Raw genomic sequence first — 15,360 nt, forward strand, 5'->3', positions numbered from 1 at the left:
TTGAAATGCCGGTTGCACACGGCGGACGCATAAAGTGCAGAGAATCGATGCCCTTTGGTGCAGAAATACATACAAGCCACATTATCCTGTTGAAACGGTGAAAATGTGCTCTTAGGCTGCAGCATGCAATGAATAATTTCAACTCACAGGCCCTGTTACAGTAATACCTTGTTACTCATGAGTCAGACGTGGTCCGTTTATGTGGTTTTTCAGTTTCTGTGGCCAGCGATGCAGCAACTTAGTCATTGCAGAAGTTCTATTAGATTAACCCCCTTTGAAAATATAGTAAACACATCACACTTTCCAAATTGTCTTTATGAAACTGGCATTGAATTTGTGGCTTGATTTAATTATCACCACATTAATTGAGAGAGGTAGTATGCTTGTCTGTCAAATGTAGTCATTTTAATATATTATACATTGATTGTTTGAATGTAATATCAGGTGGCATAAATCCTCAAATTAAATATTGAAGTTCATGAAACACAAAGTTCACAAGTTCGACCATCACGTGCCGTATCAAGATGTTGGATTCTAAAGATAACATTAAAATAATTACAATAAATGTAAATAGGTGTATAAAACTCTTATGTATGTAATGTAGGCTGGGCTGTTTCCAGAGGAGGACCGGGACCGTACAGCTCGCTGTAGCCGCGTTAGGCTACTTCCGTTCCGCAGAGGGCGACAGGCACCAGCCTAGACTGTGGCGGAGCTCCAGACACAATAGACGGGGTAAGTTTTTATTAGCGAGCGAAATAGATCATTTAACACCGATATTTTACCGAGTGGTCAAAGCCCACGAAGCGGTCCACCGCCTTCGTGTGCTTATTTGTGAAGTCGAAGCTCAATTTCTCGGCTTAAAAGAAATAAACAACACGGTCGTGGGGTTAATAGTTGGTTGCATGGAAAACGGGCTCCGGCTATGTGCTGGAACGGAGTTGTTCCTGGCTTGCTGTCTGACGCGTTTTTAATGTTTTCGTTGTTTCACATTTGGCATTGAAACCACGCATTTGTAAGCTCTGTTTTAACATAAATAAGCTATTCACGTTATGTTGAATAACCAAGACAACTAACGTGTACATTTTGTACCACGGTTACCAGGTTGTCGGTTCACTTGTAAAGGGGATGCCTAGCAAGCAGCTCTCCCCACGCCGTTCCAAGAAGTAGTCTCACCCCCCAGAAGTCTTAGGGCCTGCGCGTGCGTTGCCAGTTGGAGTTAAGTGGGTGGTGGGAAGGGTCACCGTTTGCAGGTAGCACGAGCTGTGTTTATGGGCTGGGGTGGGGGGGTCACCGTCAACGTCTACATTCATATGAACTGAATGACTCTATAGTGTGAAAGGGTTAATTTGAATGCGTGCGCGTGCGAACTGTGCACTTCGCTATAGCTAACGTTAGTTAACGGCTAACAGCAGTTAGTTAACGTTAGTTAACGGCTAACGGCAGTCACGTTCACCGTCACGGGAACGTTGGCTAACGTTAAATACGTTGTGAAAAACAGAAGCGCACGAGCTAACAGCTTTGTCTGCCCCCCCTCCTACCAGTTGAACAGATGATTATAATTGACCTGTTAATATATAAATCATCACGTTAAGTACGTCATAATCATCTCCATAAGAATAAAGAAGTTAAAGTACAGAGAAGTTTGTAAGTATTTCTTCTGTATAATCTGCTATATAACAAGCAAATTACTATAAATCGTTCGTAAAAAATACACATTTAATGTTGACGCAGTTACTAATAATCATCCTCATGAGAACACTTTAATCTGAGTGTGTTATCACCAGAACAGGGTAGTTTAGATACCAGAGTACAGAGAAGTGTGTATGTGTACTCGCTGCTGTAACAGATAAACCATCAGTTAAACATACCGATGAATGTTTACAAATAGTGAAAGTAGTTTGTGTGTTATGAAACCTATCAGCGGACATATTAGCGTCTGCTTTGGATGAAAATCATTCCGAAACTGCTGCACCTTCTTGTAAACTTATTGCCTTACTGTGTTGTTTGTGTTGTTGTTTTTGTTTGTTCCCCACCGCTCCCTCAGGGTTCCAGCTCATCTCCAAATCCAAACCGGTATGTCGGATGAGGATTCCCGTGCCAGCACCAGCTCGTCTTCATCGCCGCCTTCCTCCAGCCAAACCAGACAGAGGGACGTACTTTGCAAAAAGAAACGGGAGAGCAAAGCCAGCATGAGCAAGACCTCCAAGCTACTTTCCACCAGCGCCAAAAGGTACAAATATACAAACCCCAGATTGTATAGGAATGAATCAGTTATATTCTATATGTATTAGTTGTTTCCTCCTAATAGTTCACTTTAATGCCACTTCAAACACTAATACCAACAACTATAATGTCATTTAGATGAGTCTCGTAAATGTGACACCGTATTAAGATAGCAGCCAAAAAAAAAGTACATTTCAGAAGAACAAGCAGCGTTTTCGAGTACCTCCATCACTGTTCAGCTGTTGTATAAGAAGAGGAACACATGCTTATTACTCCCCAGACAGTAGCTTCAACTGACCACTAATGTCCACAGTCACAAGATTAAATCTCCTCTGAAGAAACAAACAAAACCCTCTCACACTTTATATTACAGCCATGTTTGCAAGGGTTACTTTAAAAATGTAATCCGATACCCATCTTGATTAAATTGTTACCTTTTCTGTCGCCTCAATACCAGATATACTAAAAATGTCACCAATATTTTGCATGTAAAGCAGAAAGAGAACATCAGAGTGAAGTGAGAGTTCTGCCTCCCATATATATATATATATATATATATATATATCCATCCGTTACTCCACAAGTGTGATTATAGTTCACGTTCACAATCGGCAAACGTTGCATCACAAATACATCAGGTTTGAGTAAGTCATCTAATAGGATTGAAAAAAATCCTTCCTCTTCCTTCTCCTCCTCTTCCTCCTCATCTTCTCCTCCTCTTCCTTCTCCTCTCCTTCATCCTTCTCTTCATCTTCTCCTCCTCTCCTTCCTCATCTTCTCCTTCCTCTTCCTTCTCCTTCCTCCTCATTTTCTTTCATTCAATATAATTCATTCATTCACATCCTCATAATCTTTTGTTCTTTATTTTAGATGTAAACGTGGTTCCATGAGTCTGATTATAGTTCACGTCGTTAACAAACTAATATTAAACATGACATCACTCACAAACTGATACAATACATCAGGTTTGAGTTAGTAACATTTCCTGATGACGCTCTGAAGATCAAAGATGGAGGATACGTTTCACTCCTTAGTTTGCCTCGTGGTTGAAGAAAGTGATGTTTTACCAGCGACTGATATTTAATATTCTTATTTCTTGTGTGCAGGATTCAGAAAGAGCTGGCTGACATTACTCTGGACCCTCCGCCGAACTGCAGGTGTGTTTCATTCTCTGTTGTGTTTCCGGTGTCATACTCGTTGTGAACACACTGATCCCACTATCTGAAACCTCTTGTAGTAATAACTCAACTCAGACACAAAGTACCCATGTGACTCAGTGTCCTATTCTTAATGACTGTAACTACACATTCTCAACTGTGTGTAATCATGTTATTACAATTTGACACCAGCAGTGAATGTGGATCCACCACTGATTCCTCATCTGTTCAGTGAGGACACTATGAAGTATATTGAGTACTTGTACTCTTATACTGGCAGGTGTTTAAAAACGGCAGTATTTCCTTTTTAATTCATTAAGAACTAATCTGGCAGTAGAGCTCAACTGATACTGGTTTGAGGCTGATCTAACTGGTACGTTGGGCCGGTTGGAACGTTTACAAACCGGTTTGATATTAAGCCGCACACACCGGACTAATATACCAAACTCTACCACTAGAGGTCGCTGTTTACTCAGCAGCTGCTCCCGTCTGTTAATCACGCCGTCGTTGATCTTTACTAATGTAATATAAGATGGAGTTAGTCTGCTACTCTTTAATTTGACAGAAGGTGTCATAATGACAAATGCCAGTTTGCATAAAATCAACTCGGTTCAAGTGATGTTCCTAAAACCAAATCTATTTTTAGACCTGGGAACATTTTCATATTCGCGATCCTCAAACTAGGGCCTAAGAATATAATCAGTTTTTTTTTCACAGCAATTTTCATACATCACTTTGTGTTCTTAAAGATTGTGATGAACATTTTTCTTTATTTTCTGGCATTTTAAAGGCAGATTCAGTCTAGTTCCAGCTCTAAATTGATATGATATCAGCATGAGGACGTGGATGTGACATTCAGCGGCTCGGTTTACTTCAGTGTTGTGATTTGAAAGATTATCCTTTTAAAACCAGACGCTCTGGGTTCAAGCTGCCATCGCAGCCGTCCTCCTCCCTCCATCAAACCACCATCAATCCGTGCTCCAGAGAGCCTGACCTCTGACCTCTCTGTGAAAGGACGGAGGAATCTCTTCCATCGTGGCTCAGTAGATCAAACGAGCCTCCTCGGGCCACAGACCGTCCCTTAAACGAACCCCGTCTGGAGATTTGTTGCTCACAGACTTCAGACTTCTTCTCATGTATGAAACGGTAATGTAGTAAAGCGTAGCTGGAGATTTGATTCTCTCTACCGGCCACATTAGAGGCAGCCGGCCTTCATTTGAAAGTGTTCGCTGCAGGGAAGCACACGACATGTGTAAATGTTTAACTTTACCACATAACTCGTTTCTTAAATGTGCGTTTGAGTAATGGAAAAGTGCAGCAATCTGAGGGAGGACTTATTAATTAAAAACTTGATAAATCACAAAATTTGCGTCCAGTTCTTGCAAGACGGGAAACAATAGAAACGTTTACGTGTATCCTAGTAAGCTTTCCATCTTAAATATATTCTCTGTCTGTATCATGACGACAGGGCGATGATGCTCTTGGTTAAATTAACGGCTTAAATTGTGGCTTACGGACGGATGACTGCAGCTGGAGGTTCACACTGAAGGACTCCAGCCATCGCAGGTTTTAGCATTCTGCCATTTTAAGTAAATTCATAATAAATAACCTAATTACAACAGTGAAGTGTGACAGCTTACACCAGGCCAGCACACTCTCAGTTAAATGTGTTTAAAAGAGGACCTCTTGTTTTGTGATAACTTAAATGTTCATAATATGAAAACACACTCAAGCTTAACTTGTTATTGAAGGAGAAGGTAGCACGTCTGCATGTTGGTGATATCAATTTAAGGAAGTCAATAATTCTTTATTTCTGGCTCGTATCATGGAGTTGGAGCTCGTTTATTGTACAGATTTAAATTAACAGGGACTGAACGAGTTGAGACAAAAATGGAAAAAATCTCATTATCTCCCAGAACATAAAGTCACATTCTCAGATCTCTGGTTTGTTCTTCTAACCAGCAGTCCAAAGCCCAAAGTTATCCAGTTCTCAATGATATGAAACAGAGACAACGGCACACAGTCAGGAAAAGAGTGGTCCGTCAAACCACCGATCATTTCAGCTCCATATTGAATGAATCCCTCTCGTTAAATGAAAACTCTTCCTCTGGGTTACTGTCCCTTTAAGGGACTTTTTATCTGAGGTTGTATTATAATGAGTTTTGCTGCTGCCGCTCTGGAAAACTCTTGAAGCTCAAGCTGTTTGACTGTTGAAAGTCTTTTGATTTATGGAAAAAGGCTTTTTCCAACTGTATCTGATGTCGTTAAACCAACATATATCTTGTAAATGAATTGCCCCTGTATCCAATTCCTGCATCACTTAATGGATTATCATTAAACACAGATGAGAGACGACGGGTGTTTGGACAGAATGTGCTCACATCATTAAAATCAACCACTCTGAAGTCTTTCATCTGGTGAAAGTTTTCATTTGTCACTTTAGCTGTTATATCTTTTAACATGAGTCCAGACTGTGCTGCCTGGATTGATTTTCTCTGTCGTAGTTGGCACTGAAACTCAGAGTGAATGTTGCATCAGAGCTCAACATCTGTCCCCCCCACCCCACCCCCCTTACACCCCCACCCCCCCAGCAGTTTTGGATCGATACCACTGTGTCTTGTACTCGTGACCCCGAGGGGTTCCAGACCACATGTTCTGCATGTAAGAGGGATAAAAGCCACGGCTGCTTTGAGCAGAAATCAATACAGATTACAGATCACGAGGCATCGACACGTCACCGGGGATTTGCTTTGAACTGAGGCGTCTTCAGAGTGATGCACGGGGGGGAAACGAAACTTTTGAAGGGGGGGAAACGACCATCTTTGTGACCGCTAATCTGTGAAAGTCACTGTGCAGAAAGATATCGGTGCATTTTTTTAGGTCCTTATGTGACCAAATACATTTGTTATCTTTGCCTTCATCCATCAAAGGCAAGTACAAGATATCCAACGATGCTTAAGGGAACATTTCATACGGTATATCTACTCCTGCGCAATGAATTGGGTTGAATTTGCCTCTTTAATGCCACATGCAGCAGCTCCTGAATGAAAAGTGTCCTTTTATAGTCTGTATAGAGACAGAAAATACAACGCCCACGTACTCCACTGCTGCCAGTGTGCTTTAGCTGTGCAGCGATTCATCAGGTTTGTACACACAGTCCATGAATGAGTATGTGACTTTCATACTGCAGTACACACTGCAGGGATTACTCCACTGATGTAGAGTTAGCAGTATAATAAGCATATAACCTATATATTGATACGGTCTTCCTCGGTGTGTGGGTGTCTTTTCCTCTGACGTTATTTATTTATTACATGCTGTGTTTACTGAGAGATTTATTTTGTAATGTTTTAGTCTTGTAAGTGAAAGTGTTGTTTTTGTTTCTGCCTCCAGCGCCGGCCCCAAAGGAGACAACATCTATGAGTGGAGGTCCACCATCCTGGGACCCCCGGGCTCCGTGTACGAGGGGGGCGTCTTTTTCCTGGACATCGCCTTCACCCCCGACTACCCCTTCAAACCCCCCAAGGTACTGATGTTAGTCCTGCGTGTCTGGTACACTACTCATGCAGACCGTCAACAAAGATTAACGTAGTGCACGGATAGCAGTTCTAAAACGAGACAGATTGGTATAAAATCTGCTTTTTACAGCTGCACTTCACATGTTGACCCCAGAGATTCATATTCAAAAGAAAATGTAAACTTTATTACGAAGAAATCCTTTAACCTGACGTCAGTAATCGACACAAAGCTGACTGACTTCCTGACTCGTTATACTCTATATGACTCGTTATACTCTATATGACTCGTTATACTCTATATGACTCGTTATACTCTATATGACTCGTTATACTCTATATGACTGTTCTATATGAAAGTTAAGTTCTGACGTGGGGGAGTTCCCTCTGAAGTCAAAGATGTTTTTTTGATATTTAACAGGAGTTAAGTGTAGTGTTTTTTTTTAGTGGAGTATTTTAAACCACAGATTTGTTGATTTGTTTTTGTTTTTGTTTTAATGGGAATAAAGACGCATGTCGCCCAGTTCCACAGTGTAGCTCAATGACGTGTTTTTAATAATGTTTTAAACCACAGTGGAGCTCCATAGCACAGAGGAGAACAACAGGAGAAATATAGAAATAAAACACCAAGTTATTTTTAGCTGCATTAAGCCTCCTGCACTTAAGTGTTGGCTATCGATTTAGCTTTTGTCTGGCGTGTTGGAGCATAAACAAAGTGCTTACTGTCTTCTACTCGAGGCACATCTCATCCTGAAGCATTCTATGGGAAACCTGCTCTCTGTAGTGTAAACACACATTTACATTCTGATTTCTTTTGGAAGTTTAATAATAAGAGCTTTCTTTTCTTTTCCAGCTCAGTGCTGGTTAGTCTGTGTACTTTACTCCCCTGTAGACGTGCAATGAGTCGAGGGATAGTGGTTCATTTGTTAAGCAACAAATATGGTCGTTATGATGGCAACAAAAATCCCAATCTCAATGGTAAACAAAACAGTTTTGTTTGTGTTACCAAGGCTCATTTCCAGTGGGATACAACACATATTAAACATATCACAAATAGTGATATTAGCCTAAAAACAGGAGAGTTAAGAACATGTTATGGAGATATTAAAAACAAAGCAGCACCGTTTCTGCTGTTAGTTTTAAACTAAAGCAAACTGTTATTAAAATATGTTTCTCAGCTCTGTATTGTTGACAGAATACATATTTGGTCGTGTGTGTGTGTGTGTGTGTGTGTGTGTAATTTCGTTTGCTGTGTAAACATCAGCAGGAAACAACCCATTTGAAGTTAGGAAGCTGAAGGTGAACCTAAGATTTAAAGCTACCCATAGAAGCCGCTTCTGTCTGAGAATCAAAGCTGCTACATGTGCTGCAGCTCTACACCGACAGGCCAACACAATGCATTTCTAAAACAATGTTGTTTTCAGTGATTCATCAGAACATTTACAGTAAATAAATCAATGAGACGTTCTCTTTGTAATATTTCTGTGAAAGCAGAAAGTCTTTCCTGTTAACAGTACCTCCTTTCAGCCACCAGAGGGCTTTCATGCGCTGCAGATGAAGATAAATGTTGGGTGAAGCCCTGACTGCAGGTTTCATACACAGTTTAGACTTAGAACATTATAATATTATAATGTAAGTATGTGATAACATTTAGGTTCTCAGTATTAACTAACTATTTTGAGTTAATACCATTTGATGTGGTGCTAAATTTAACCGTTTTTGACCGCTCAAGAATTGATAAAAGACCTTGAGGAAAAATCCATGCACTGACTTGGTATCAAAAACTTTTTTACATTTTGAGATTTCTGCAAGAATGGTATTTTGTGGTGATTGGATGACGAGCACTTTTGTTCTGGAAACTGCCAAGAAACCCCGTTATTGTATACATGCGTAAATACATTCTTCTGAGATGTTTTCTCACCCTGACTGTGAACGGCATCCTGTCTGTGCGTCCTCAGGTAACCTTCCGTACGAGGATCTATCACTGCAACATCAACAGTCAGGGGGTGATCTGTCTGGACATCCTGAAGGACAACTGGAGCCCCGCGCTCACCATCTCCAAGGTGCTGCTGTCCATCTGCTCCCTGCTCACAGACTGTAACCCAGGTGAGACTCTGCAGCGAGTCCGTGAAGGCTCAGGTAGTTAGAGATCACACTGAAGTGTCCCGAGGGGGACTTCACAAGCTCAGTTATATTTTAAATGTTCAGCACGCTGCAACAAGCAGCTTAAATAACAGTTTCCTAATGGCAGCCATGCACTGAAGGGAAGCTTTTTGTCTCGCCGGCATTGTTCAAATCTCACGTTTTCCGCTCTACTTCTCTCTAATGTGTCCGCTTGGAGAGACGGGAGGAAGGGAAAGTGAATCATACCGGTCAGGCTCAGGAGCCTTCTCACAATGTGATTCAAAATCACTTTTCAAGCTCATTAAATGCGGCCTGAACAGCTTTTCCATGGGTTTCACTAAACAACAGGAACCTGACACTAGTGTGTGTGTGTGTGTGTGTGTGTAAATGTAGTCGGTGCTGCCACCTTGACAGGAAACCCGCCGTCATCTGGACATCCTATCCAACAACTGCGACTCGAGAGAGTGAAAGCAGAGAGGGATGTTTTGCATTCTACCCGCCGCTTGGGGCCAAAAACAGAAGTTAATTTTGTACCGTAGAAGATTCAATGACACACGACGTCCAACTGCTGCTGAAGATTGTGACACGACAGATAATATATAATGTACACAAAAAACTACTTTCCAATCCCTAGAAGGTATTCTTAGTAGATCTTAAAACGGGTTAGTTGAGGTTGTGGAATCGGGACTAAAATGTTATAAACACATCTGGAACGAAATCCTCAGACGTTAATCCATCAAAACAAAATGTAAACGACATGAGACATGACCTGTATGAACTCTTCTGTCTGTGTGTTTTGTTAATATAATTTCATGCAGACAAACTTAACTTGAAACTTATTCTCTCCGTTCAGCCGACCCTCTGGTGGGAAGCATCGCCACCCAGTACACGACGAACAGAGCGGAGCATGACCGGACAGCCAAACAGTGGACGAAGAGATACGCCACATAGACCCACAGAGGACGGTGGGGGGGAAGGGGGAGGGGCGTTTGTGTTGGGGGGGGTTATTTCTATCTCAGATTTTTAGTACTTTATTGTCTGGTCTATTTTTTGCTTCCTGATTAAGTTATCTCTACAAATATGGTAATAAAGGAACACAATGGAAAGGAAGCGTCGTTGGCCTCCTTTCTTCTTCTGCATTGTTGTTTAAACGTTGGATTCTACCTGCAAACCTGCTGCACATCAGTAATCACTCCATGTAACGAGTGTCCTCGTCTCTCTGATGCCCGGCTGGTTGAAGAACTTCATAAAAACATTAAAGTCAGAGTTTGCTTCAAATATCTGCCAAATAATTATAACTGGTGCAGTTAGAAATAATAATGATGCTGCCAACACTACTATGTCTTATCACACACTAAGTTACTCTTTCACAAGTTAAAAGCGTCAATATTATTTAATTATTTTACAGTTTGTCATTAATTCAGACAACAGAATTTCACTCAAAGTAATAATCCTGAAGATGTGTTATGTTGAGTCACTGAATGATGTAACACGCTGGTGATCGAGCCTTGATGGCTCATTGATGAAATCGTGGCATCTGTGTCGACATTCCCGGGACTCCCGACACTTTGGATCTCCGGGAATTAAGAAAAACGATTCACCGCCAGAGAGAACTAAACCGATATCTTCAAGATTATAAACTTAAACATCAAATGATCCTCACAATGCTATCCCAGTAAATACTAAATGATTTCTCTACACTAGCGTCACTGCATTTTCCTCATTTATCACTTTATTTTTGTCTTGTCTTGCAAAACACACCAACTAACTCAGCATCATAACCGGTAACCAGTTAACCAGCACCAGCTCTCCACTCCAGTGTTTGTTCTTCTAGCTTAAGCTCGACATAATCCTCCTGATGTCTTTGTGACCTCCTTTTCACTCGGTGTTAGTTAATGCGTTGGATTTGCTGAATGAACGCCTGAATGACTTTTAATGTCACAGTGACGTTTTCCACATCATGTAGGTCAGGAGAGGCCAAGAAAAGCTGTGTTATGTTCCTTCTGTTGGCAACTGTCTGACTCTCCACTTCAGCTCTGAAACATTTGATTTTCACGTTGCTGTAAAGCAAGAATACAAAGTGTTCCCTGTCAGTAACACTTTGCTTTACGTATGTATACCTTCACAGTACAAAACAATGGCTTCACTGTCTTCCAAAACATTTCATATCCTGTCACCTGCTGTCTGAAATATTGATATCATAATAATACAGAGATGCTAATATTGTGTAAATACTCCAGCTCCCTTTAAATACTTTTTTAAAATACAGTTTTGGTTACAGACTCTTATCTTCACCTCTCTACACTCGTATTATGTAATTAATTTGCAAAAAGAGAGACAAAAACGCACAAGAAGCAGAGTTAAAGATGAGTTTGACTGATTGTTTTACCACGATAATCGCATAGTTCAAATTGTTTGGTTAGTCTGCCTACAGACAGTTTAAAGGGTGTAATATTTGTTCAATGAAACGTTTTTTCTTTGTCTGTAAATGTTTAACAGATATGAACATACCTACGTATTCTCCAAATATTTTAGTTGAATATGAACTACTCACTCAGTGTCTGCTAATTTGAGAGTGAGTAGTTCAAGTATATGTCGGTGTTTTCGTCTATATATCTGTTGAAGTCTTGAATCTCAACCAAGAAGAAATGTTACAAATACTTTTTAAAACTATTTGCCTACTATTGGATTATCTGCTTTTTCTGTCTGTCCTTTACCTCAGAAACTCAGTGATACATCTCAGAAACGTGATGTTAGATAATAAGTATATATTTCTTATTGTGAAGAACCCCAGTCAGTTTACTCCTCTGAGCCGCTGAGCTTCATTTCGGTCCAATTATTGTCCATTAAAAACACATCAATAAGCCACGCTAGTGCACTGTAGCGACAGGTTCCTTCAATACGAGAAACCCAGGTAATCTAATTAGTTCTGAGTCAATAGTCAGAAATACACCAGCTTGAGTAAGAAAAAAACTACAGTGACAGATTATTAAGAAAAAACTACAGTGACAGATTAATAAGAAAAAACTACAGTGACAGATTAATAAGAAAAAACTACAGTGACAGATTAATAAGAAAAAACTACAGTGACAGATTAATCAGCCTGTTTTAAAAATGAAACTGAGCAGCTTTACGCCTTCCCTGGGAATGAGTGAGGCCGAGAGCAACAGACAGGAAAGTATTGAGTCAGTAAAAATATAGATTGTTCATTTGTCATTTGTTCTGTGTCATTTAATTTTCTTTTAGTTAACCAGCTAAACGTGTCCTTCAGGAGAGACCTGACCAAGAGGGCGGGGCGTAAAAACATTATAACCAGTACGACCAGACACATGACATCATGAGTAAAGTTTGATTTTCCCGCAGTGAGTTTGCTTAAATAAAGTAATAGAAGAACATTTTCCAAAACAAGAAAGAATACAACTGCTGCTCAGCATCTGGCATGTTTTTGATGTGTTTGAATATTAAATATTTTTAAAAACGGTTTCAACGTTCAGTTCTTTAAATACTTCCGATGATTAAAAGATTGAGATGACCTGCCGAGTGAAAACCATTTCCCAGAAGTCTGAACAGATGGCTGAATGTGGTAAATAAATACTCCCTCGCTCTGCACAAGTGTTAGAAGTGCACGTGTTTGTTAAACTGACTCAGGGATTTTTGACTCCCTCACTTCTTTTAATAATCTTCTTCTGAAAGAGTCTTTTCCAGGAACTCGACATTCTTTTCTTTTCTCCAAAACAGAAAGTGGCCAAAGTTAACAGTTCACTCATTTTAGAAACACAGCTGGTTTTGCACACATGCAGTAACAAATCGTAAATGTGAAATTACTCTGGTCAGCAAGTGCAAATGTTAATCATTCACATCCATCATTCAATGACTCAAGACCGATTACACTGGGAATATCGAGGCATTCAACTTTAAATCAACACGTTGTCACGTGGGCTAATGGTAGCAATGAAACTAGTAAACTAGAAAAAGTCCCTCAAGTGAATCTAAAACATGAAGTGTATCTTTCATTTATTTATTATTTAAGGAACAACACAAACATTGAACACAAACTTAAAGCACAAAGAGTGCTGGGTGGGCGGGCGGGTGGGTGACGGGGTTAGTCCCCCTTTTCTGTTTTCTCACTAACAACTGAACCCGTTTCCTATTTTCTACAAACGCCAAAATCTTTGCACTTATATAACAGCCCTGAGAGTAGAATGACGCATGCTAGCATTTAAGATCACGTTATTACACATCATTATAACAAAGGTGACTAAACGTCGGGAACATTTTGTGCTGCCAAGAATATTAAAGCAGATCAGCCAGAGTACAATTCCTGTGGTTAGTTTGGCGTTGATAGAACATTTTGTACGCTGTGGTTTCTAATTGATCCAGTACAGAGATTGCATTGGAAGGTCACGTTTGTGTAAATTTGAAGTATTTCAGAGCAGAACTAGGATCACTGTGAAGAATAAATTTCAGTCTGCAAAAACTTGGTTTCAAAATAATGTGGTTAGGGTTTAATTTAGTCACAATTTGACAACACGATGCCGTGTGGGTGGAGGCCAACGGATTCGTTTAGTAGGAAGGATTCGATCAAATCCCTTCCCTCGACTAACTACTCTGATGACACTCTGACGTTTCACTGTGACTTGAAGTTCTGTTGAAACATATTTCACTTTGACACCTGTACGTCATTTCACCTGCAGTCATCAACTCTTTTGAATTCCTGGGGGAGTTTGGGGACTTCCGTGTGAAGCCAAAAAATCACGAAACACAATTTCACTTTCACTTCTTAGAAGTCAGCCTAACGACTGCGTGTACGAAGGGGCCCTTTTTGTACAGTGGGAGGAGACACTGGTGTCAGTCTGGGACATCTATTTCCAAGTATTCAATTTAATTAAGATATTACTTGAGCTTGTGTGGTCGTAAAGGAAAAATAAACATGTGGCAAGCCACATCTAAATCAACCAATATGACACAAAACATACTTAACTTAAACATAAAGCTACTATGAAGAACTTTTGGCGGTCCCTGTGGACAAAAGCTGCAGTGTTTTTCCGTACAATCCGACAATAAGAACGCATTAATAAGTATAACTATATAGAAACAGACAATCTTCTTGCTATTGGTCTTGTTTACCTATGTAGGTCATATAGAGCCATCCCTATTACATTGAGTCTGTTTGATAACCAGGTAAAAGTTCATTATAGTAACTTTAAGTACAACAGGCTGCTTGAGTAAATGTACTTAGTTGCTTTCCATAAAGAGAAAAAAACTACAAATTAAGACAAAACTGTAGCAAAATTCATGGTCGCCACCGGCCGCACCATGTGCATGCACCATACAACCATATAATATATAAGTAGTATATTACTGGTTTGAATCCAAAGTGGCAGAAACAACAAAACATTAATTTTTCAACCTGTGGATGACGGCTCTGGGAGACGGACCTTCAGTTAGCAGTTTTTCTCAAATTCTCAAAAAGGCTACAATTTGAGGTACTTTTACTTGAGTTGTTCAATTGTACGTTACTTAATACTTCAAATTATACTACAATTATCTGACAGCTGGAGTTACTAGTTACCTTAAAGGTTTAGATTACACAAATAAAACACATGATGAACATATAACAAGTCATTCTGTGCTATAGATTCATCTATTCCACAGTATAAAGTATTTAAAATGTGCGTCACCTCCTCCAGCTGCAACTTTAAAATGCTGCAATAAAATAGACATAAAAGTGTTTAAATACACAAAAGACAGACGTGGGACTCTGTGGAACATAAAGTGCATATAGATATGTTTTTAAATGATGCTTTGATATGTCACCAGAGGCTGCCTCTCTGATGTTTTGGGGTTAGCTGTTCCACAGTTTAGGAGCATACGTGAAAAAAAGCTGCATCTCTAGTTTATAATTGTGTATTCCTGTAAACGTGGAGAACATTTAATTTGAATGGCTGTTGACAGTACTTTCAGATTTAATGAGTGATAGAAAGACATATCCAAAATCACCTCCTTAAAACCAAAGTGTCAACAAACCTTTATCCAAAATCCAGATTTCTGCTCTGGAAATATATGCAAATTATCCATTAATTGATACCAGACTGCCTCATTTCATTTTATATTAAAACATAATTGTCATAATGTTGGTAGGCTAATCAACTGAGGAAGTCATGACGATATATATTTGTGACGTGTTTATCCCTTCTTCCACCATGTTACTGTGGAAGGGAATGTACTTTTTATGTTTTACTCTGCAACATTTAACATTTATAACACAGAAGCACGCTCCACGTGCTTCTTTGCTCGTGTACAGCTGCAGCTTGTTACTGACAGAAACAACCAAAAAAAAC

At 39.9% G+C, this 15,360-nt stretch overlaps 1 protein-coding gene across 1 annotated transcript; it reads left to right on the plus strand.

The window, feature by feature from the left end:
- Nucleotides 1-633: 633 nt before the first annotated feature.
- On the plus strand, nt 634-10,129 carry LOC116394409 (ubiquitin-conjugating enzyme E2 E1-like). Its single transcript, XM_031867469.1, has 6 exons — nt 634-732; nt 2,045-2,230; nt 3,330-3,380; nt 6,774-6,906; nt 8,854-9,001; nt 9,873-10,129. The coding sequence occupies exons 2-6, from the start codon at nt 2,076-2,078 to the stop codon at nt 9,968-9,970; spliced, it is 585 nt and encodes a 194-aa protein (XP_031723329.1). The 5' UTR covers nt 634-732; nt 2,045-2,075; the 3' UTR covers nt 9,971-10,129.
- Nucleotides 10,130-15,360: the final 5,231 nt, after the last annotated feature.

Source organism: Anarrhichthys ocellatus, unplaced genomic scaffold (genome assembly GCF_004355925.1).
Source record: "Anarrhichthys ocellatus isolate YVR2014 unplaced genomic scaffold, GSC_Weel_1.0 scaffold39, whole genome shotgun sequence".
In the NCBI taxonomy this organism is placed as follows: Eukaryota; Metazoa; Chordata; class Actinopteri; order Perciformes; family Anarhichadidae; genus Anarrhichthys; species Anarrhichthys ocellatus.